The following is a 23353-nucleotide window of genomic DNA, read 5'->3' on the forward strand; positions in this document are numbered from 1 at the left end:
GGCGAGGGAGAGCGTTGTACGCGTCTCGGTGTGTGGAGTAGATCTCAATTTTTTCCCCTCTGGTTGCACATTTAACATGTTGATAGAAATTGATTTAAGCTTCCCTGCTTATAGAGTCCGGCAACTAGGAATGCCGCCTCTGGATGAGTGTTTTCCTGTTTTCCTATGGCAGAATACAGCTAATTTAGTGTGGTTTTAGTGCCAACCTTGCTCTGTGGTGGTATGTAGAGAGCTACGAAAAATACAGATGAGAACTCTCTGGGTAAATAGTGTGGTCTACAGCTTATCATAAGATACTCAACCTCAGGCGAGCAAAACTTTGAGACTTCCTTAGATATTGTGCACCACCATGCATAGGCCCCCACCCTGTGTCTTACCAGAGGCTGCTGTTCTGTCTTGCCGAAAGACTGTATAACCCACCTGCTCTCTGTTCTTAATGTCATCGTTCATCCACAACTCGGTGAAGCATAAAATATTACTGTTTTTAATGTCCCGTTGGTAAGATATACGTGCTTTCAGTTCGTCCCATTTATTTTCTAGCGATTGAATGTTAGCTAGCAGAACGGAGGGCAAGGGCAGATTAGCCACTCGTCACCTGGTCCTCACAAGGCAACCTGATCTTTTGCCTCGAAATCTCAGTTTCCTTCTCCAGCGAATCACGGGGATAGGGGCCTGGTCGGGTGTCAACACTATATCCCTCGCATCCGACTCATTGAAGAAAAACTCTTCGTCCAGTTTGAGGTGAGCAATCCTAGTTCTGATATTTAGAAGCTCTTTTCGGTCATAGGAGACGGTAGCAGCAACATTATGTACTAAACAAGTTTGCTGGTTTCTTACTGCCTTGTGCAGATTTCTGGATTCATAATGTTCTGATATTTTGCATCAGGCTCATTGCTTTTAATTTTTTTTTCTCCTAGGGCTACTGGTTGTATGAATTTGGTATCTTATCGTCCCACAACTGTCCCAGAGTCTGTTTGCAATAGGCTATTTCTTTCTCGACAAGCTGACCAATAGATTGGTAGCCTGAACTTCTCTACTATAGTAGATTTACATAGGCTAGTGATTTTGTTTTTCGTTAATAGTCTTGTTGGTTGAGGAAAAGTACAAAGTGTACATCAGAATTCATTAAGAAGGACCACACATTATTGCATCCTCGACTTGCATGTTCTGTTAATATGAATTACCATATTCTAAGTGTGATTTCTGTCATTCTGAGCACCATGGGTGGACACCTTAATCTGGTTACCACCCAATGTATTTGGGTCCGGTAAATTTCTCAATGTCCGGTTAATTAAAATGTTGCCGCTGAAATTTCTGATGCTACATTTTCCGGAAACCCTGCACCCTACATACCTTGACACATGCCCAACCCCACTCTTCCTGCCCCAGAAGAATTGAGAGATTACAGAGTTTGTTTGGAGCTGACAGTGTATGCGCTGGCCGTGACAGGGACAATGGGCCTGTGGTGGCACGCCACACAGCTGTTGAGCCTAGCCAACAGCAGCCGAGCCTGGCCCAATGTGATTGTGCTGCGTTTTTCAGCCAACTCCCCTCACTGGGGCTGGCGACAAATCCCCTGCCCCTTTGTGTGTGTGTGTGTGTGTGTGTGTGTGTGTGTGTGTGTGTGTGTGTGTGTGTGTGTGTGTGTGTGTGTGTGTGTGTGTGTGTGTGTGTGTGTGTGTGTGTGTGTGTGTGTGTGTGTGTGTGTGTGTGCGTGCGTGCGTGCGACACAGCCGTTAGGTCATGTGTCTCTGCTGTATTTGTTGTTGTTTTTATCATTGCGGGCATGGGTGCTACTAAGGGTTAAAAACAAACACCTGTCTATCTATTGACATTTATTCCTTGCACAATGGACAAAAAAATCAGCCGCTGAGAAATGCCTCAAAAGAATTTGATCAATACTCACTGTTTGATACACTCTCAATGTGACGATATTTAAGATATAGGATACATTGTTTGCATCTCCATTTTAGACAGCTCTTAGGAACCTTCTCATCCTGACCTTCTCATTGTTGTTTTATCTTAAAAATCCATATTAGCCTCTTTCAATGGTAGTTTACTCAACTGATGAGTGAGTATCTCTAAAGTGAGTTTCTCTGATAGAGAGGATGAAAAGAAGCATGTCCAGACACTGTTGATGTGGTGTGTGTGGCTGCCGTTCTGCCTAATGGGCTACAGGTGGCAGCCCTCCATTCTTTTAGCTCCCTCAGCCGGGCAACACAGTGTGAGACCAGAGTGAGTGTGAGACCAGAGTGAGTAAAAGATGTTGTGGTTTCTGTGGTTACTCCTGCTCCTGTCTCCCCCCATCTCCCTCCCTCCCTCCCTCCCTCCTGGGGAAAGGAAACACTTTGAAGTCTGTGGAAATGTGAAATTAATGTAGGAGAATATAACACATTAGATCTAGTAAAAGATAATACAAACAAATAAACATGTGTTTTTCAATTTTTAATTTGTTCATCATATTTGAAACGCAAGAGAAAGGCTATAATATAATATTGCAGTTTAGACACAATTTCGATTTTGGTCACTAGATGGCAGCAGTGTGTGTGCAAAGTTTCAGATTGATCCAGTGAAGCACTGCAATACTGGACAATATTTTGTATCAAGTCTGCCCAAATGAGCCGAATTGGTCAATTGATAATTAATTAATTAATTAATTAATTTCAGTTCAAAACTATAGGGAACATACAAAAATTATATGGTAATACAACATTTAAGTTTACACACTCCCAGGGATGTCATACATGATGGATCATTAGCTTAAACACAAACTTTTACACATCTAGATGGCCAGGTGGGGTGGGTATGGAGTCAGAGACAGCAGGGGTTCAAACTGTAGAACCCAGTTTCTACATTTGATTATGAAAATGGATTTTATCAAACAGAACTATGCTACATTTTATCTATGGGACCCTTAGGATGACACATCAGAGCAAGATTACTGAATGTAAGTACATTATTTATTTTCAGAGGTGAATGTATCAAACCAGTGGCTGTAATAAAAGTTTTTATTGTTGTGCACTCTCCTCAAACAATAGCATGGTATTTTTTCACTGTAATAGCTACTGTAAATTGGACAGTGCAGTTAGATTAACAAGAATGTAAGCTTTCTACCCAGCTTCCTGGAAAGTTTGCTGTTACTTACAACGTCATGCTAATCACATTAGCGAACACAAGCTCAACCGTCCCGGTATAGGGACATTAATCAGTAGTTGGCATTCAGACTTGCCGTATGCAGGTGCATAAAGGGCTTTGCAGGTGTGACTCCAGATTTGGAGTTCTCATTCAATAGGCTTTTCAGTCCATTTATCTAAAGCCATCCCTTTAAGTACAGCGTACCTTTAATTCAATTTTTATTGACAAACTCACTAGAATATATACTGAACAAAAATAAACAAAACAGGCAACAATTTTAAAGATTTTACTGTGTTACAGTGCATAATAGAAATCAGTCAATTTATATACATTCATTAGGCCCTAATCTATAGATTTCACATGACTGGGCAGGGGTGCAACCATGGGGTGAGCCTTTGAGGGCATAGGCTCACCCACTGGGCAGCCAGGCTCACCCACTAGGGAGCCAGGCCCAGCCAATCAGAATGAGTTTTTCCCCACAAAAGGACTTTATTACAAACAGAAATATTCCTTAGCACCCACCCCACCCCCTGTCAGACAATCCTTCAGGTGAAGAATCCGGATGTGGAGGTCCTGGGCTGGGTGGTTACACGTTGACTGTGGTTGTGAGGCTGGTTGGACGTACTGCCAAATTTCCGGATTGACTGATCTTTATATCTTAAAGTAATGATGGACTGTTGTTTCGCTTTGCTTATTTGAGCCGTTCTTGCCATGATATGGACTTGGTCTTTTACAAATAGGGCTATCTTCTGTATATCCACCCCTACCTTGTCACAACACAACTGATTGGCTCAAACACATTAAGAAGGGAAGAAATTACACCAATTACCTTTTTACAGGGCACACCTGTTAATTAAAATGCATTACAGGAGACTACCTCATGAAGCTGGTTGAGAGAATGCCAAGAGTGTGCAAAGCTTTCATCAAGGCAAAGGTGACTGCTTTGAAGAATCTCAAATATAAAATATATTTAAATTTTTTTAAACACTTTTTTGGTTACTACATGTTTTCATGTGTTATTTCATAATTTGTATGTCTTCACTATTATTCTACAATGTAGAAAATAGTAACAATAAAAAAACCTTGAATCACTTGGTGTGTCCAAACCTTGGAGTATGGTTCTCAATCAGGGACAGCTGTCTATCGTTGTCTCTGATTGGGAACCATACTTAGGTACCCTTTCCCCACCTGTGTTGGTGGGAAGGTGACTTTGTTTAGAGCACTTCGCTATTGAGCGTCACAGTTGGTGTTTGTAGTGTTTATTGTTTTGTTTTGTGTGGTGTGGTGTCATTTTAATTCAAATAAAGAAAATGTACGCTCACAACGCTGCACCTTGGTCCTCTCCTTCCAACAGCCGTGACAGAACAAAAATATAAACTTAACATGTAAAGTGTTTGTCCCTTGTTTCAAGAGCTGAAATAAAAATATCCCAGAAATGTTCCATATGCACAAAAAGCTTATTTTAGCTTAAATTCATAAATTCATTAAAAATCCTACAATGTGATTTTCTGCATTTTTTTTTTTTTTTTTCATTTTGTCATAGTTGAAGTGTACCTATGATGAAAATTACAGGCCTCTCTCATATTTTTAAGTGGGAGAACTTGCACAATTGGTGGCTGACTAAATACTTTTTTGCCCCACTGTAGTTTTCTAAATACACCAATGTATGTAGTTAAGATAAAAATAATGCAATATAAAACTTGCTGACACCATTCAAATCAATGATGGTTCGGAACTTTAAGGCCAAATATCTCAGAATCATCTTTCTGCAGATATAACCAAGTTCACGATTTGTCAGCAATCATAAGGTAAAATAGATCTAAAACAATTGTAATTTATATTTACAATCCCCTTATCCAAACAGATTACTCAAATGGTCTTATCCGATAGATCTTATCAATTTATGCATTAGAGTGCATAGAGATTGGTGTTTTTTTTTTCACCCCAATTTTGTGGTATCCAATTGGTAGTAGTTACAGTCTTGTCTCGTCTCTGCAACTCCCGGACGGACTCTGGAGATGCAAAGGTTAAGAGCCATGCGTCCTCCGAAACACAACCAAGCCGCACTGCTTCTTGACACAATGCCCATCCAACCCAGAAGCCAGCCTCACCAATGTGTCAGAGGAAACACCGTACACCTGGCGACCGTGTCAGCGTGCACTGTGCCCGGCCCGCCACAGGAGTCGCTAGTGCACGATGAGACAAGGATATCCCTGCCTGCCAAACCCTCCCTAACCTGGATGACGCTGGGCCAATTGTGCGCCGCCCCATGGGCCTCCCGGGTGCGAACCCAGAATCTCTAGTGTCACAGCTTAGACCACTCGGGAGGACCCGGTGTTAGTTCTATCGGAAAGAAATAAGTCAATGTTTTATTACTTAGAACTAGAGGTCGACCGATTAATCGGAATGGCCGATTAATTAGGGCCGATTTCAAGTTTTCATAACAATCGGAAATCGGTATTTTTGGGCGCCGATTTCCGATTATTATTATTATTAATTTTTTTTTATATACCTTTATTTAACTAGGCAAGTCAGTTAAGAACAAATTCTTATTTTCAATGACGGCCTAGGAACAGTGGGTTAACTGCCTTGTTCAGGGGCAGAACGACAGATTTGTACCTCGTCAGCTCGGGGGTTCCAATCTTGCAACCTCACAGTTAACTAGTCCAACGCTCTAACCATTGCACTCCACGAGTAGCCTGCCTGTTATGCGAATGCAGTAGAAGCCAAGGTAAATTGCTAGCTAGCATTAAACTTATCTTATAAAAAACAATCAATCATAATCACTAGTTATAACTACTAATCCAGTTTAGCAGGCAATATTAACCAGGTGAAATTGTGTAATTTCTCTTGCGTTCATTGCACGCAGAGTCAGAGTATATGCAACAGTTTGGGCTGCCTGGCTCATTGCGAACTAATTTGCCAGAATTTTACGTAATTATGACATACATTGAAGGTTGTGCAATGTAACAAGAATATTTACACTTAGGGATGCCACCCGTTAGATAAAATACCAAACGGTTCTGTATTTCACTGAAATAATAAACGCTTTGTTTTCGAAATGATAGTTTCCGGATTCGATCATATTAATGACTTAAGGCTCGTATTTCTGTGTGTTATTATGTTATAATTAAGTCTGATTTGATAGAGTAGTCTGACTGAGCAGCAGCAGGCCCGTAATCATTCATTCAAACAGCACCTTCGTGCGTTTTGCCAGAAGCTCTTCGCAAGCACAGCGCTGTTTATGACTTCAAGCCTATCAGCCTAATGGCTGGTGTAACCAATGTGAAATGGCTAGCTAGTTAGCTGGGTGTGCGCTAATACTGTTTCAAACGTCACTCGCTTTTAGATTTGGAGTAGTTATTCCCCTTGCGCTGCAAGGGCCGCGGCTTTTGTGGAGCGATGGGTAACGATGCTTCGAGTGTGGCTGTTGTCGATGTGTTTCTGATTCGAGCCCAGGTAGGGGCGAGGAGAGGGAAGGAAGCTATACTGTTACACTGGCAATACTATAGTGCCTATAAGAACATCCAATAGTCAAAGGTATATGAAACACAAATGGTATAGAGAGAAATAGTCCTATAAATACTATATTAACTACAACCTAAAACCTCTTACCTTGGAATATTGAAGTCTCATGTTAAAAGGAACCACCAACTTTCATATGTTCTCATGTTCTGAGCAAGGAACTTAAACGTTAGCTTTTTTATGGCACATATTTTACATGGCACACATTTTTACATGGCACATATTACTTTCTTCTCCAACACTTTGTTTTTGCATTATTTAAACCAAATTGAACATGTTTCATTATTTATTTGAGGCTAAATTGATTTTATTGATGTTTTATATTAAGTTAAAATAAGTGTTAATTCAGTATTGTTGTAATTGTCATTATTACAAATAAATAAATAACAATTATTTGATTATTCGTTATCGGCGTTGAAAAATAATACTCTGTCGACCTCTACTTAGAACCGACAGGTTGCTCGACCTTATTCATGGTTTCCTCGTACATAAAGGTGGTGGAATTATGAGGGAATTAAGTCAAGATCAGAATACTGCGCACCTGTAGACACAACTCTGCCACACCTCCATTTCTGCAATCTCCACCCCAAGCAAATATACGCCTGACACATGCTTTTGCCATGCTTAAGTTCAAGGTCAGAATATGCATAGAGAGAAAGGTGCATGAAAAGGGAATTGAGCTCCATTTAGGCATGTGTAATTCCTAGAGAATAAAGGAGAGGTGTGAGGTTTCCTTCACTCCGCTAATTTGTTGGCTCCCTACCCCACCTTGCCTTAACAGCCCAGACACACACACCACAGGAGGCCTGAGAGGCTCAGCGCTCTACTTTTGGGCGGTCCTGCCCTGACACACCTTACTAACAGAGCCTGTTTCTCTCTCACAGCCACTGGGAAGCCATGTTTCTTTACTCTTCTATTATTACCGGACAGCTCTTTAATATTAGCTGACTTTGATCTGGCAGTCACTTACCTAGCTGCCCTTGGATCTTTGATACTAGCTGTCTCCGATCTAGCTGTGTTGCTCATGTTTCTCTTTCTTTCTTTGACACTCATTCTCTCTATATGGTAAATAGTCTCTCTCTCTATGGCACATGGTCCGTCCCACCGTGACCTCCCAGTCAGGCTGCCCTTGGGGCAGGGAGAGACCGTCCCACTGTGACCTCCCAGTCAGTCTGCCCCAAGGCCCCAGGACAGGATGCTCTGTTGGAACCAAACAGCAGCCAGAATGTCTGAGTGGAGACAGACAGGAGAAAGAGGGAGGCTGTTCCAGAGACAGACAGACCGTAGTGAGGAAATTATGGAGCGATTTCATTGCCAACAGAAAATCTATTTGAATTCAAGATTTTTGCATTTAGATATTGAATTTGTAAATGAAGACTTGTATTAAATGATTTCAAACGGAATTGAATGACTGTTGCATTCAGTTTAAAAATTATATTTCAATTTAATTGAATATTCAAATTCTGTATTTATATATATTCAGTTTCAGTATGGTTAATATTGCATTCTTTGTCTAGTTACAAACTATAATTTAAAGTTTACCAAAGTTTACCATACCCCTTGACTTATTCCAACTTTTTTACAGCCTGAGTTCAAAACGGATAACATTTTTGCAAATGTATTGAAAATAAAATACAGAAATATCTCATTTACATAAGTATTCACACCCGAGTCAATAGATGTTAGAATCACCTTTAGCAGTGATTACAGCTGTGAGTCTTTTTGGGTAAATCTTTTCACATCTGGATTTTACAATATTTGCACATTATTCTGTTTAAAAAAATGCTAAACAGCCATTTTCAGCGTGGGACTGCAACCCTACAATCATCTGTATGTGTGAGGTACAGAGATGAGGTAGTAATTGAACAATCATGTTAAACACGATTTTTGCACAAAGAGTGAGTGCATGCAACTTATGTGACCTGTTAAGCTAATTGTTACTCCTGAACATATGTAGGATTGCCATGAAAGGGGCTGAATACTTATTGACTTAAGACATTTAAGCTTTTCATTTTTAATTAATTTGTAAACATTTTTGTCACTGTTGGCCAGTGATGAAAAAAATCTATTTAATCCAGTTTAAATTCAGGCTGTAATACAACAACATTTGGAAAAAGTCAAGGGGTGAGAATACTCTCTGAAGGCACTGCATTCAACTTATCAAGTACATTCCGATTTCAAATTTAGTTCTACAAATTCAAATTCAAAACCAGAGGCAACATCCTGGTACTTGAACAAAAAGGAATGGTAGAAGAGATCCGGTATAATCAAACACTTAAACGGGTTTCTGACTGTTTCTGAAACCAATGTGGCATTTTGTATTTGCTTATTCATACAGTATGAGTTTGGCTCTAGCGTTTGAACCGTTTGTGTTATTAGCTATTATGACCCCATTTCTGAAAGATAAGATTTTCTGGAACATGGTCATGCGTTCCCCTCTATTGTGTTAGAAGGGAGTGTGACGAAAAACTGAATTTGGCCCCCATAGCAATATATTTGAATTGCCCTGTCATAGCACTTCGTCAGATAGCTATTTCACTCCCTATTTAATCTTGATCTTGTGACTGACTGGGTTCAAACCGGGTCTCCTGCATGTGTTAAGACTGTGTTAGCCCACTTAGCTAAAGCCCATGCATATTTATTTGTATTTTTATCAAGGATATAAGAAAGTTCCAGTCTTATTGCATTGTATAGGCTATCCTTGTTAGTGCATGTATAGTATACATTAGTCTGTAGTGGAAATGTTTCTCTCCTCCAGCCTTGTGCCACTCAATTCTTCCTCAGACCTGTCTCATGATAATGATATATTATTAGTCTGATTCCTTCACTCCTTTTTCATTCCCATTCTTTTCTTTAATCCTCTGCAGCAGAAGCTCTGCCAGGGAGAGATGGAGGGAGAGAGAGACAGAGTGGTAGAGAAGAGGGATAGATATTTACTTAACCAAATCCTCTAAGGAGGCAACCCCTCTTTGATCCTCTACTAAATTAACCGCGTCCGCTTTCATTTGGTCTTCTGTCAGGTGGCTGTGCTGCATAGGATGAGAGGAGGCAGAGAAGGAGGGAGGCTGGAGACAAGTCTCTCTCTCTCTCTTTCCCTGTCACTCCTTCCATCTCTCTCGCTTCTGCTCGCTTTCTTTCTCTACTCCCTCTATCTCTCTCTCTCTCGCTTCCTCTCACCCCAATCAAACAACATACACACTACACACACTACAGTACAGACTCAGCATTCTGCTGTAGTATAAGAATACAGATGTTTGAAACAACTTTATTTTGATTTTGATTATGTCATATTAGGTCTCTGTTAAATCAGTGACATATCATTTCCCTAACCCCTCTCCACCTTTGGTATTCTACCCAGGAGACCCTGTCAAGTTAGAGATTTTGCTCCATGGCTGAACAATGTCATTGTTATCTTCCACAATCTCTCCGCTCCTCCATCCAGCCATTAGCAGGCAAATTCAGTGTTTTGCCCTCTCTCATCTTCTATGGCTCCCCCTCTTATCCACGCTCTTCCTCTGTTGTATCATTCAACAGTTCACACACTTCCGCTTCCAGAATCATCCAAGCTAAAATGACTCACTCTGTGCTCTCTCTCTTTATTTCTCTCTCTCCACAGTGAACACCTGTCATGCTCGTTCACCTTCTTCCTCCATGGGGAGAGTAACGTGTGCACCAGCGTGGAGATCAACCAGCACCAGCCAGTCTACCACCTGAGTGACGAGCACCTCACCCTGGCCCAGCAGGCCTCCAGCCCCTTCCAAGGTAGGTGGAGTGTACACACACCTTTTCACAAGCACACACATATACATACACATGCACTGCAAATATGCACACGCACACACACACACACACACACACACACACACACACACACACACACACACACACACACACACACACACACACACACACACACACACACACAGTCCTTTCACCCCGCACTACCCCTCAGGGAAAGAGTTTATTGCTTAAGTGAACATGTATCATTGGCTTTGAGCACATGTAGAACCCAAAGGGGGAAAAAGAGGTAGAGTATATCAGTGCTGTGTGAGAACAGACTGCTCTGTTCTCTCAGCTTCGTGTCATGTCTCTATAGAAGACAGGGGTAATCCTCAGGTATTAAGAACAGGCTCCTCTCCTCCGCTCTGCTCCTTCATCAGACAGCCTGACAGTAATGATGTGCCACCAGCAGCCCCCACACACCCCCTCTGTCCCTCCCCCATCTATCCACATGTTCTGCTTTTCCCTGTCCTCCTACTCTTCCTCACTTACTCCTCCCTCTTTTCTCCACCTGTCCCCTGCTCCCATCCTTCTCTTCATCTCATTCTCTCTCTCCCTCCACCTTCTTTTTCCTCTTCTTCTTTCTTCCTCCCTCTGTCCCTCCCCCTCCCTCTAGCCCTCAGAGGGCTGTCCCCACTAGCTGAGGTCTGCTGCTGGAGACATCTGTACAATTAGCTGTAAAAGACATGCAGAGGACAGAGAGGAGGGAGCCTACAAAAAAACTGCAATAAAATAAATCCTAACAAAAGAAAGAGGAGGAGAAGGAGGAAAGCTTGAGGGAGCGATCATTACACCAGGCACAAGGGCTTTGCACTCCTTCCCACCACCTACCTTCCCACCTGGAACCTAATAATGTTGATCACTCTGTCCATTCTCTGATCTGACTGGAGTGCAGCACTGCACAGGGAAAATTAGCTGCAGTCATTCTTTCCCCCCACTAGCCTCACAGTAATAATGTCAATTTAAGTTAGAGCCTGGTGCTGTTTAAATGTAAAAGTCATGTAAATGTAAACAAACACCGTATAGCCTCAAAACATGGTGAAAAATGAATAAATGATATGATGGATGGTCAGTTCATAGCTCTGTCTATGAATTTGAGAGTGGTTACATTTCTCCAGCCCCATCCTTCAGCGTTTTACAGAAATACAGAACAGAACGAGCAGTATGGCTGGTGGCATTGTCATGCTGGAGGGTCATGTCAGGATGAGCCGGCAGGAAGGGTACCTCATGAGGGAGGAGGATGTCTTCCCTGTAACGCACAGTGTTGAGATTGCCTGCAATGACAACAAGCTCAGTCTGATGATGCTGTGACACACCGCCCCAGACCATGATGGCCCCTCCACCTCCAAATCAATCCCGCTCCAGAGTACAGGCCTCGGTTTAACGCTCATTCCTTCAACAATAAACGCAAATCCAACCATCACCCCTGGTGAGACAAAACCGTGACTCGTCAGTGAAGAGCACTTTTTGCCAGTCCTGTCTGGTCCAGTGACGGTGGGTTTGTGCCCATAGGTGACGTTGTTGCCGGTGATGTCTGGTGAGGACCTGCCTTACAACAGGCCTACAAGCTCTCAGTCCAGCCTCTCTCAGCCTATTGCGGACAGTCTGAGCACTGATGGAGGGATTGTGCGTTCCTGGTGTAACTCGGGCAGTTGTTGTTGCCATCCTTTACCTGTCCCGCAGGTGTCATGTTCGGATGTACTTATCCTGTGCAGGTGTTATTACACGTGGTCTGCCACTGTGAGGACGATCAGCTGTCCGTTCTGTCTCCCTGTAGCGCTGTCTTAGGCGTTTCACAGTACGGACATTGCAGTATATTGCCCTGGCCACATCTGCAGTCCTCATGCCTCCTTGCAGCATGCCTAAGGCACGTTCACACAGATGAGCAGGGACCCTGGGCATCTTTCTTTTGGTGTTTTTCCAGAGTCCGTGGAAAGGCCTCTTAATTGCCTACCGTCTGTAAACTGTTAATGTCTTAACAACCGTTCCACAGATGCATGTTCATTAATTGTTTATGGTTCATTGAACAGGCATGGGAAACAGTGTTTAAGATTTGTGAAGTTATTTGGATTTTTATGAATTATCTTTGAAAGACAGGGTCCTGAAAAAGGGACGTTTCTTTTTTTGCTGAGTTTAGATAGATAGATACTGTAATTAGATAGCACAGCTTTCCACTTTCTGTCTCTCTTCAGTCACTAGTATGTGTCAGAAGATGTATGCTATATCAGGGTTTGGAAAGTATATCAGATAGTGGACCAGACCTTCTGCTTTTTTTCCAACATACCAACTTGCCAATACTTTGTATGGGACTTGAGGTGGCAGACAGGAAGATATGCTGCTCTATGTGTTTGGTGCCATTATGCACAGGCAAATGGATCAATGGGTTTAATGTGGAGTCAATTGTCCTCTGGTCATCAAATGATCTTCAATTAAAGCCGGCGTTTAATGCTCTGTGCTGGGACCACTGATGTGTCCAGTACTTTATGTCAGAGCACTGCCCTTCTATGAATAGGTGGTTGTTGTGTATTTGACATCAGTACTAACAAACCCGCAGAATTCCCAGGGTGTGTGTGCCGGTATGTGTTCTCGCCATGAGCTATGTGTCTGTTTTAGCAGACCGAGCATAGCGGCAAAGAGGGGCTGACGTCTGCTAGTCCCCCGCCCTCCTACACCTCCCTCACTCCCTCCCTCCTCTCATCTCTGACAGGCTTGGTTTAGTGTGCGGCAGAGCACTCCAGCCTTTTCAAGATATGACCTCATAAAACAGCGCAGCGTGAATGTAATGAACTCTCAGCACCTTTGACTGATCTGACCATATTTACCATGTCTTCAGGGAGATGGAGACAGAAAGAGAGAAGGGGACGGAGGGAGGGTTGTGTATTATGGAGTGGACAGCATAGAACATCAGAGGTGTGTATGATTCAGTCAGTCTTGTCACACTGTCTGTTTGTTTCCCATTGTAGTTTCTGAGGAAACTGGATGTTCACTCAATTGTCTGGTGAGGTCACCATCCACTTACTAGCTACTATGGCCCCTCCATTTAATCTCAGCGTGGTGGGAATATGAATATAGATTGACTACCCTTCTCCTTAAAATGTCCTGACCTTGAGTGGCTTGCATTTAGCTGGCCAGCACTGTGTGGGTTCCAGATGTTCTCTCTGTCTGTGAGACTGCCTTCTCTCCCCCTTCTCCCTCCCTCCCTCAAGCCAGCCAGCCCCTGTTAGTTTCAAGTTTTGATATCACGTGCACAAATTCAGTGAAATGCCTTGCTTGCAAACTCAAAACACAATAATCAATAACAATGTAATACAAAAAAAAAACAAGAAGAAGTATATGAAGAACACAACTAAGTAAGCATTCTAAATACAGACTGATGGAGAAAGATTCAGTATGTATAGGTGTAAGGTGACTAGGCAATAGGATATAAGATAAACAGAGTAGCAGCAGCTTGTATGTGAGTGGGTGTAGAGTCAGTATAAATGTATGTGCATTATGTGTGAGTGAGCAGATAATGGAGTGAGTGTGTAGGGCCCCATGAGTGTGCATAGAGACAGTGCAAAAATAAAAGGTCAATAAGGGGATAGAACGTTAACTCGGATAGTTTGTTAGCTATTTATCAGTCTTATTGCTTGGGGATAGAAGCTGTTCAAGAGCCTGTTGGTGCCAGACTTGATCCACCGGTACTGCTTGCCGTGCGGAAGCAGAGAGAATAGTTTTTAACGATTTTCCAGGCCTTCTTACCACTACGCCTGATAAAGATGTCCTGGATGGCAGGGAGCTCGGCCCCAGTGGTGTACAGCGTTGTCCACACCACCCTCTGTAGCGCCATGCGATCGAGGGCGGTGCTATTACCATACCAGTTAGTGATGAAGACAGTCAAAATGCTGTCAATGGTACAGCATTTTTTTCCCCAACATCCTGAGGGGGAAGAGGCGCTGTCGCACCTTCTTCACTACTGTGCGCGTTTGTTTGGACCATTTTAAGTATTTTGTGATTTGGAAACTGAGAAACTTGAAGCTCTCGTCCTGCTCCATTTGGCCACGTCAATGTGGATGGAGGCATGCTTGTCCCCCGTTTCTTGTATTCAACGATCAGCTCCTTGATCTTACTGACATTTAGGGAGAGGTTGTTGTTCTGGCACCACACTGCCAGGTCACTGACCTCCCTGTAGGCTGACTTAACGTCGCCGGGGATCAGTTCACGCAGTCGTGGGTGAACAGAGAGTACAGGAGGGGACTAAGTACACACCCCTGTGGAGCCCCTGTGTTTAGGGTCAGTGTGGCGGAGGGGATGTTGCTTACCCTCACCACCTAGGGTCGGCCCATCAGGAAGCGTCGCTGCACAGCTATTTTCAGTTCTTTCCAGAGATATTCGATCATGTTCAAGTCCGGGCTCTGACTGGGCCTCTCAAGGACATTCAGAGACTTGTCTCGAAGCCACTCCTGCGTTGTTTTTGCTGTGTGCTTAGAGCTGTTGTCCTGCTAGAAGGTGAACCTTAGCCCCAGTCTGAGGTCCTGAGTGCTCTGGAACAGGTTTCCATCAAGGATCTCTCTGTACTTTGCTCCGTTCATCTTTCCCTCGATCCTGAATGGTCTCCCAGTCCCTGCAGCTGTAAAACATCCCCACAGCATGATGCTGCCACCAACATGCTTCACTGTAGGGATGGTGCCAGATTTCCTCCAGACTTGACGCTTGGCATTCAGGCCAAAGAGTTCAGTATTCGTTTTATCAGACCAGAGAATCTTGTTTCTCATGCTCTGAGAGACATTTAGGTTAATTTTGGCAAACTCCAAGCAGGCTGTCATGTGCCTTTTACTGAGGAGTGGCTTCCGTCTGGCAATGGTTGGTGGAGTGCTGCAGAGATGGTTGTCCTTCTGGAAGGTTCTCCCATCTCCACAGATGAACTCTGGAGCTCTGTTAGAGTGACCATCGGGTTCTTGGCCATCTCCCTGACGAAGGCCCTTCTCCCCTGATAGCTCATTTTGTACTGACGTTCAGCTCTAGGAAAAGTCTTGGTGGTTCCAAACTTCTTCCATTTAAGAATGATGGAGGCCACTGTGTTCTTGGGGACCTTCAATGCTGCAGAAATCTTTTGGTACCCTTCCCCAGATCTGTGCCTCAACACAATCCTGTCTCGGATCTCTACGGACAATTCCTTCGACCTCATGGCTTGGATTTTGCTCTGACATGCACTTTCAACTGTGGAACCTTATATAGACAGGTGTGTGCCTTTCCAAAGCATGTCCAATCAATTGAATTTAGATTTCAATCAAGTTGTAGAAACATCTCAAGGATGATCAATGGAAACAGGATGTACCTGAGCTCAATTTCGAGTCTCATAGCAAAGGACTTGGATATATTTCATTTTTTCATTATTAATACCGTTGCAAAAAAATAATTAAAATATTTTTTCTCTGTCTCATTATGGGGTATTGTGTGTAGATTGATGATGAAAATGTATAATTTAATCAATTTTAGAATAAGGCTTTAATGTAACAAAACATGGAAAAAGTCAAGGGCTCTTAATACTTCCGAATGCATTGCATATACAGTATATACAGTTGAAGTCTGAAGTTTACATACACTTAGGTTGGAGTCATTAAAACTCATTTTTCAACCACTCCACAAGTTTCTTGGTAACAAACTATAGTTTTGGCAAGTCGGTTAGGACATCTACTTTGTGCATGACACAAGTCATTTTTCCCATATTGTTTACAGACAGATTATTTCACTTATAATTCACTGTATCACAATTCCATTTGGTCAGAAGTTTACATACACTAAGTTGACTGCCTTTAAACAGCTTGGAATGTTCCAGAAAATGATGTCATGGCTCTAGAAGCTTCTGATAGGCTACATAATTTGAGTCAATTGGAGGTGTACCTGTGGATGTATTTCATGGCCTACCTTCAAACTCAGTGCCTCTTTGCTTGACATCATGGGTTAATCAAAAGCAATCAGCCAAATCCTCAGAATTGTTTTTGTAGACCTCCACAAGTCTGGTTCATCCTTGGGAGGCATTTCCAAACGCCTGAAGGAACCAATATCATCTGTACAAACAATAGTACGCAAGTATAAACACCATGGGACAATGCAGCCATCATACGGCTCAGGCAGGAGATGCGTTCTGTCTCTTAACCTGTCTACGATACTGGTTCCCAATTGGGAATCAACCCTCCCACGTTCAGCTGAAACGGTGGCGCATGGAACGCAAAAATATTCTTAGTGCGTGCCAATTAGCAATTTTTGACTGATTTTTTTTCCAGTTTACTAGGGGTACCCAATCTCTCCAAAGGGGGCGTATGTCTGCCATATCCTTAACAGGTTTTAAAGATGAACCTACTTTGATGTGAAAAGTGTAAATCAATCCCAGAACAACAGCAAAGGACCTTGTGAAGATGCTGGGTCAGGTACAAAAGTATCTATATCCACATTAAAACGAGTCCTATATCAACATAACCTGAAAGGCAACTCAGCAAGGAAGAAGCCACTGCTCCAAAACCGCCATAATAAAGCCAGGCTATGGTTTGCCACTGCACATGGGGACAACGATCATCCTTTTTGGAGAAATGTCCTCTGGTCTGATGAAACAAAAATAGAACTGTTTGGCCATAATGACCATCGTTGTGTTTGGAGGGAAAAGGGGGAGGCTTGCAAGCCGAAGAACTCCATCCCAACCTTGAAGCAAGGGGGTGGCAGCATCATGTTTTGGTGGTGCTTTGCTGCAGGAGGGACTGGTGCACTTCACAAAATAAATGGCATCACTAGGAAGTAAAATTATGTGGATATTTTGAAGCAACATCTCAAGACATCAGTCAGGAAGTTAAAGTTTGGTCGCAAATGGGTCTTCCAAATGGACATTGACCCCATGGATACTTCCAAAGTTGTAGCAAAATGGCTTAAGGACAACAAAGTCAAGGTATTGGAGTAGCCATCACAAAGCCCTGTCCTCAATCCTATAGTTTATGTGAGGACAGAACTGCGAGCAAAGAGGCCTACAAACCTGACTCATTTACACCAGCTCTGTCAGGAGGAATTGGCCAAAATTCACCCAACATATTTTGGGAAGCTTGTGGAAGGTTACCCAAAACGTTTGACCCAAGTTAAACCATTTAAAAGCAATGCTACCAAATACTAATTGACTGCATGCAAACTTCTGACCTACTGGAAATGTGATGAAAGACATAAAAGCTGAAATAAATCATTCTCTCTACTATTATTCTGACATTTCACATTCTTAAAATAAAGTGGTGATCCTAACTGACCTAAAACAGGGAATCTTTACTAGGATTAAATGTCAGGAATTGTGAAAACGTGAGTTTAAATGTATTTGGCTAAGGTGTATGTAAACTTCCAATTTCAACTGTATCTTTTATCTTTCTGCCAAAAGTCAAAGAGATTAGTTCCCCCCCCCCCCCCTCTGCTTCCTATAAGCATTTTGTCCCTCCTCCTTTCTTCTCCCATCTGCTCCCCATACACATGCATGTTTTTCTGAAGGAAGAGCAGCATCACAACTTTATTCATTTGCCCAATTTCTCTCATTCACTTTTGCTTGTAAATGTCCCCACTACTAGCTCTGCTTGTATAACCTTTTAAGCTGTCTTTGCAATTAGTTTAGGTTAGTTTTCAATTGTTAGCATTTAGGTGTGTGATTTCGCCCCTAATAGAGGCCTAATGGGATTTTCTTGTGTTTTTAGCGCCCCCTTGTGCGCAATGCCGTTAATTCCGTAAATCCCTTGATGAGAGAAGGACGGTATGATGATATGAAAATATTGATACCACCCAAGCCTTGTATACACCCTTATATTATACTAGGGAAATTGTGTTTCCATAGCTAGGGCTGACTATAGCTAGGTTTCCATACAATTGTCGACAGATTTTTATGCAGATATTATAAAATCGGCATAATTTTTTTCCCCCCACAAGAGATATTTCCATCAACTTGACTTGTTGCTGATTAAAAGCTGTGCGTGATGAGGCAGTGCATATAAAAATACCTTTTGTGGTTAAATTATACAATTTAAATGGGTTATACAAGTTAAATGAGTTTCCATCGCATTTTCAACTCGACTGAGGGTTTTCTCACAAAAATGTTGCGTTATATAGCGAGTGTGCCCACTGGTATTGGCACGTGTACTCAATTATTATTATTATTTTAATTTTTTACCTTTATTTAACTAGACATCAGCTCCAGATACAGTGTAGGTATACCCTACAATACATGATGAGATTATTATGGACAAAAGCACCTTATAATTTTTTGTCAAACGGCAGCCTAGCATCACCAGAATAAGACCCTCAAAATGTATTAGAACGTAGCATCAAGCTCGTTACTGTGCACTTTCACCACCTTGTGAAGTTCATCATAACTTATTTAATATGTAACTAAGTAAACTGCATGCTTTGCCAAGTCGTAGAGGGAGGACCACGCAACATGTCATCCCGTGACTCAAAGTTTACTTTGATATAATGGTTATTCTATAAATATTTGTGCATAAAAGTGTTTCCACCGACATTTATCGCATAATACATTTTATCTTTGGAAAGTTTACAGACAAATGTTCTGTTTATATCAGGCCTGTCATATACTTTACTCGCATAAAAAAGTTGGATGGAATCTTGGTTACTGAGGACTTGTAAAAAGTAGAATCAACAACCTCTGCAACAAAGACTGTTGCTTTGTGAGAATGTGTTAAAGTTCACAGTTAGACATTGTTATGTCAATGTCAGCTGAAAAGTACCAGTGACCTGGCATTGTCCTCAAGTCAGAGCAGGTCAGAGCACGTACGCCGGAGACATGGCCCAGTGAGACACGGGTGCCGGTCCAAGTAAATGGAAACAGAAAAGCCTGAGCCTTTTGGGTAAAACAGTGGGGTAAATTCTGTATGAAATATGCACACTGGATGGCTGGTGGCAGGGATGAAGGAATGGGGGTGATGGGTGGAAGGAGAATGAATGAAAGGATGGGGTTACAGAAAAGAACACGGGCGTAATTTTATTTTTACCTTTATTTAACTAGGCAAGTCAGTTAAGAACAAATTCTTATTTACAATGACGGCCTAGGAACAGTGGGTTAACAGCCTGTTCAGGGGCAGAACAACAGATGTGTACCTTGTCAGCTTGGGGGTTTGCAACCATGCCGGTTACTAGTCCAACGCTCTAACCACTAGGCTACCCTGCCGCCCCAGGATGGATGGATGCAGTATGATGGGGATGGGGATTTATTCTGAAGTAACACAGCTTCTGTACTGAGACTGGCTGTGTGTATCTCTTTTTCTCTCTACCTCTCTCTCCCTCTCTCCCTCCAGTCATCCTAAGTCCGTTTGGTCTGAACGGGACTCTGACAGGTCAGTCATTCAAGCTGTCAGACCCTCCCACCCAGAAACTGATAGAGGAGTGGAACCAGTTCTATCCCATAAGCCCCAGCTCTAAAGACAAGGACAAAAATGACTCTCCATCGGAGGACAAGATGGAGTACATGGACTGGGAGGATGACTCGCTGGCCGCTGTGGAGGTCCTCGTTGGTAAGACCTCTATCTCGCCAACACAGACCTCTTGACTTTTTCCACATTTTGTTATGTTACAGGGGTAAAAAAAAAAAAAAAAGAGTCTGTAATTGCTTCCAAAGATGCTTCAAATAAGAACTGAGTGAAGGGTCTGACTACTTAAACATGTGATGTTTAAATTATATATTTTTTTTTACACATTTGCAAAAAAAATCTAAAAAACTGTTTTTGCTTTATCATTATGGGGTATTGTGTGTAGATTAATGAGGGGGGGGGGGGGGATGATTTAATTCATTTTGGAATAAGGCTGTAATGTAATGTAATGTAACAAAATGTGGAAAAAGTCAAGGGGTCTGAATACTTTCCGAATGCACTGTATATGACATGGGGAAAAGGGACGGGGGTTCCATTCCTGCACGGATCACATACACATACTTAACTGCTAATAATGAGTGGGTGTTTGTCTCTACCTCCAGGTGGTGTGAGGATGGTGTACCCAGCCTGCCTGGTGCTGGTGCCCCAGTCTGACATCCCGGCCGTGGTCCCCCAGGGGTCCTCGCACTGCACCGCCATCTATTCTGGTGGCCACCAAGTGCCTGCATCCCAACGAGACCCTGCCATCTCCTCAGTCACCCTCACGCCCCCAACCTCACCCGAGGATGCCCATACAGGTACAATGAGTACGTGGATAGAAACATGTCAACCTATATTTAAGTCTGTCTGTATATTATAGATTAGGCCAGTGGTCACCAATCGGTCGACAGCGATTGACTGGTTGATCTCCAAAGCATTTCTAGTCGATCGGCAAACATTCTTGTAAAAAAACAACAATAAAGCTCCGTTCCTCTTTTTTATTAGTCTCTTGCTGTTGGTTGTAGGTGCACCCGATTCAGCTGCCCTGCGCGCCGGGTAAGCGAATGGTTCCGATTTTGAACCACTTCATGTGTCTGAAGGTACAAACTCTACCTTCCTGGCGGGCCCGGGGAGCAAATCAAGTGCACTATAGGCTTACCGCTGGGCAATCGGATGGCACAGAATACCATATCAGCAGTATCGTAGCAGGCGTAAAAGAAAGCTACAGCAAAGTTGATACTGAAAGTTTTGAAACCTTTTACAGTGCCTTTGCAAAAGTATTCATCCACCTTGGTGTTTTTCCTATTTTGTTACATTACAACCTGTAATTTAAATAGATTTTTATTATGATTTCATCTAATGGACATACACAAAATAGTCCAAATTGGTGAAGTGAAATACAAATAATAACTTATTTAAATATATTTAAAAAATGCAAAGTGGTACTGTATGTGCAGGGCATATGCACCATATGAAAAGTGGTGCGTGCTATGAATCCCCTAAATAAGATCTGGTGCAACCAATTACAGCTTTTTGGCCATCAAGGAAAATGCTATTTCTGTAGCAAACCCAACACTCATCACCCCGAGATCACCATCTCCACAGTGAAGCATGGTGGTGGCAGCATCATGCTGTGGGGATGTTTTTCATCGGCAGGGACTGGGAAACTGGTCAGAATTGAAGGAATGATGGATGGTGCTAAATACAGGGAAATTCTTGAGGGAAACCTTTCCAGTCTTCCAGAGATTGAGACTGGTACGGACGTTCACCTTCCAAAAGCACAATGACCCTAAGCATACTGCTAAAGCAACACTTGAGGGGTTTAAGGGGTATATTTAAATATTTAAATGTATTGGAATGGCCAGGTCAAAGCCCAGACCTCAATCCAATTGAGAATCGGTGGTATGATTTAAAGATTGCTGTACACCAGCGGAACCCATCCAACTTGAAGGAGCTGGAGCAGTTTTGCCTTGAAGAACGGGCAAAAATCCCAGTGGCTAGATGTGCCAAGCTTATAGAGACATACTCCAAGAGACTTGCAGCTGTAATTGCTGCAAAAGGTGGCCCTACAAAGTATTGACTTTGGTGGGTGAATAGTTATGCACACTCAAGTTTTCCGTTTTTTTTGTCTTATTTCTTGTTTGTTTCCCAATAAAAAAGATTTTGCATCTTCAAAGTGGTAGTCATGTTGTGTAAATCAAATGATACAAACCCCCCCCAAAATCTATTTTAATTCCAGGTTGTAAGGCAACAAAATAGGAAAAATGCTAATGGGGGGAATACTTTCGTAAGCCACTGTAAAACCATGACTAGAGAGAGACTGACAACAAGTACAGCAAAGAGCTGCTGTTTTTATGACTGAGTTCATGTTTCAGTTCTTACCCAGCACTGTCAACACTTTTTATTCAACACTTTTAAAAGCCATAAATTTACGCATCCTTCCTACTTCCGCTCGCACTACAACCAGCACTGCAGCTGTAATGAAAGAGTAGGAAAATGTATCAATAGGCTTGCGTTGTTATTGCTAGCGGCTTTTTTACATTTTTTATATAGAGGAATATTTCACCTTCTCTGTTCATAGGAGTAACAACATGAATTTGTGCATGAGGCAGAAATAATGCTGTGTGACTTGAGTTTCGCCATCAGCTGGAAGACGGTATCCCCTTTTTGGTCAGTGTCAACGAAGGGAAGGGACAGCGGAGGGGCGTAGCGAGGCGGACCCTCAGACTGCTGCTCTCTCTCTCCGCTGAGACTGAACATCAGATGCAGGCACCATCAGCCCAGTAAAATAAAAATAAAAAGCAAGCTGTGCCTCAGAAGTGATACAACAGCTGATCTATTTCCAGTGTGATCATATAGCCTACCTCAAATTTTGAAATATATATATTTTTTAAATATCCGACTACGAAGCATTGGCAGGGCAATTCAAGCAAAGCCAATATGTGGTGATAATAGGGGCCTATAGCCTACTGCACACACCTAATTGCTCCTGTACTTTTTTAAAAATAGGTTAATGTAGCATAGGCCTACTTTTTTAAAATCACGTATAAAAAAATCTGAGTGGTAGATCCCGGCTTGTATGTTGACTCAGAAAGTGATCTTGACCCAGAAAAAGTTGTTGACTACTGGATTAGGTAAATATGATATATCATATTTTATAAATCATATAGTAATAGAATATATATGATAAAAATGTGTCTGGAGAGTTGCTGTGACACATGTCCCTCATACATGGGCGCCTGACTTTGTCTGAAAGTGGGGGTGAAAAATATATACAGTGGGGCAAAAACGTTTTCATCATAGGTACACTTCAACTATGACAGACAAAATGAGAAAAAAAAATCCAGAAAATCACATTGTAGGATTTTTTTATGAATCTATTTGCAAATTATGGTGGAAAATAAGTATTTGGTCACCTACAAACAAGCAACATTTCTGGCTCTCACAGACCTGTAACTTATTCTTTAAGAGGCTCCTCTGTCCTCCACTCGTTACCTGCATTAATGGTTGTGACAGACACCTGTCCACAACCTCAAACAGTCACACTCCAAACT

At 42.3% G+C, this 23353-nt stretch overlaps 1 protein-coding gene across 2 annotated transcripts in view; it reads left to right on the forward strand.

Annotated features, from left to right (window-relative positions):
- LOC110534883 (mediator of RNA polymerase II transcription subunit 13-like) overlaps positions 1-23353 on the forward strand; it is a 141153-nt gene that overhangs the window by 61303 nt on the left and 56497 nt on the right. The window contains exons 4-6 of one of the 2 annotated variants that reach the window (XM_036990067.1): positions 10277-10422; positions 19749-19964; positions 20423-20626. In XM_036990067.1, coding sequence (XP_036845962.1) covers positions 10277-10422; positions 19749-19964; positions 20423-20626 — 566 coding nt within the window. The remainder of the gene's footprint in view (positions 1-10276; positions 10423-19748; positions 19965-20422; positions 20627-23353) is intronic. The other variant, XM_036990068.1, reaches the window with a different exon arrangement.

The sequence above is a fragment of the Oncorhynchus mykiss genome, chromosome 10 (assembly GCF_013265735.2).
Source record: "Oncorhynchus mykiss isolate Arlee chromosome 10, USDA_OmykA_1.1, whole genome shotgun sequence".
Classification (NCBI taxonomy): domain Eukaryota; kingdom Metazoa; phylum Chordata; class Actinopteri; order Salmoniformes; family Salmonidae; genus Oncorhynchus; species Oncorhynchus mykiss.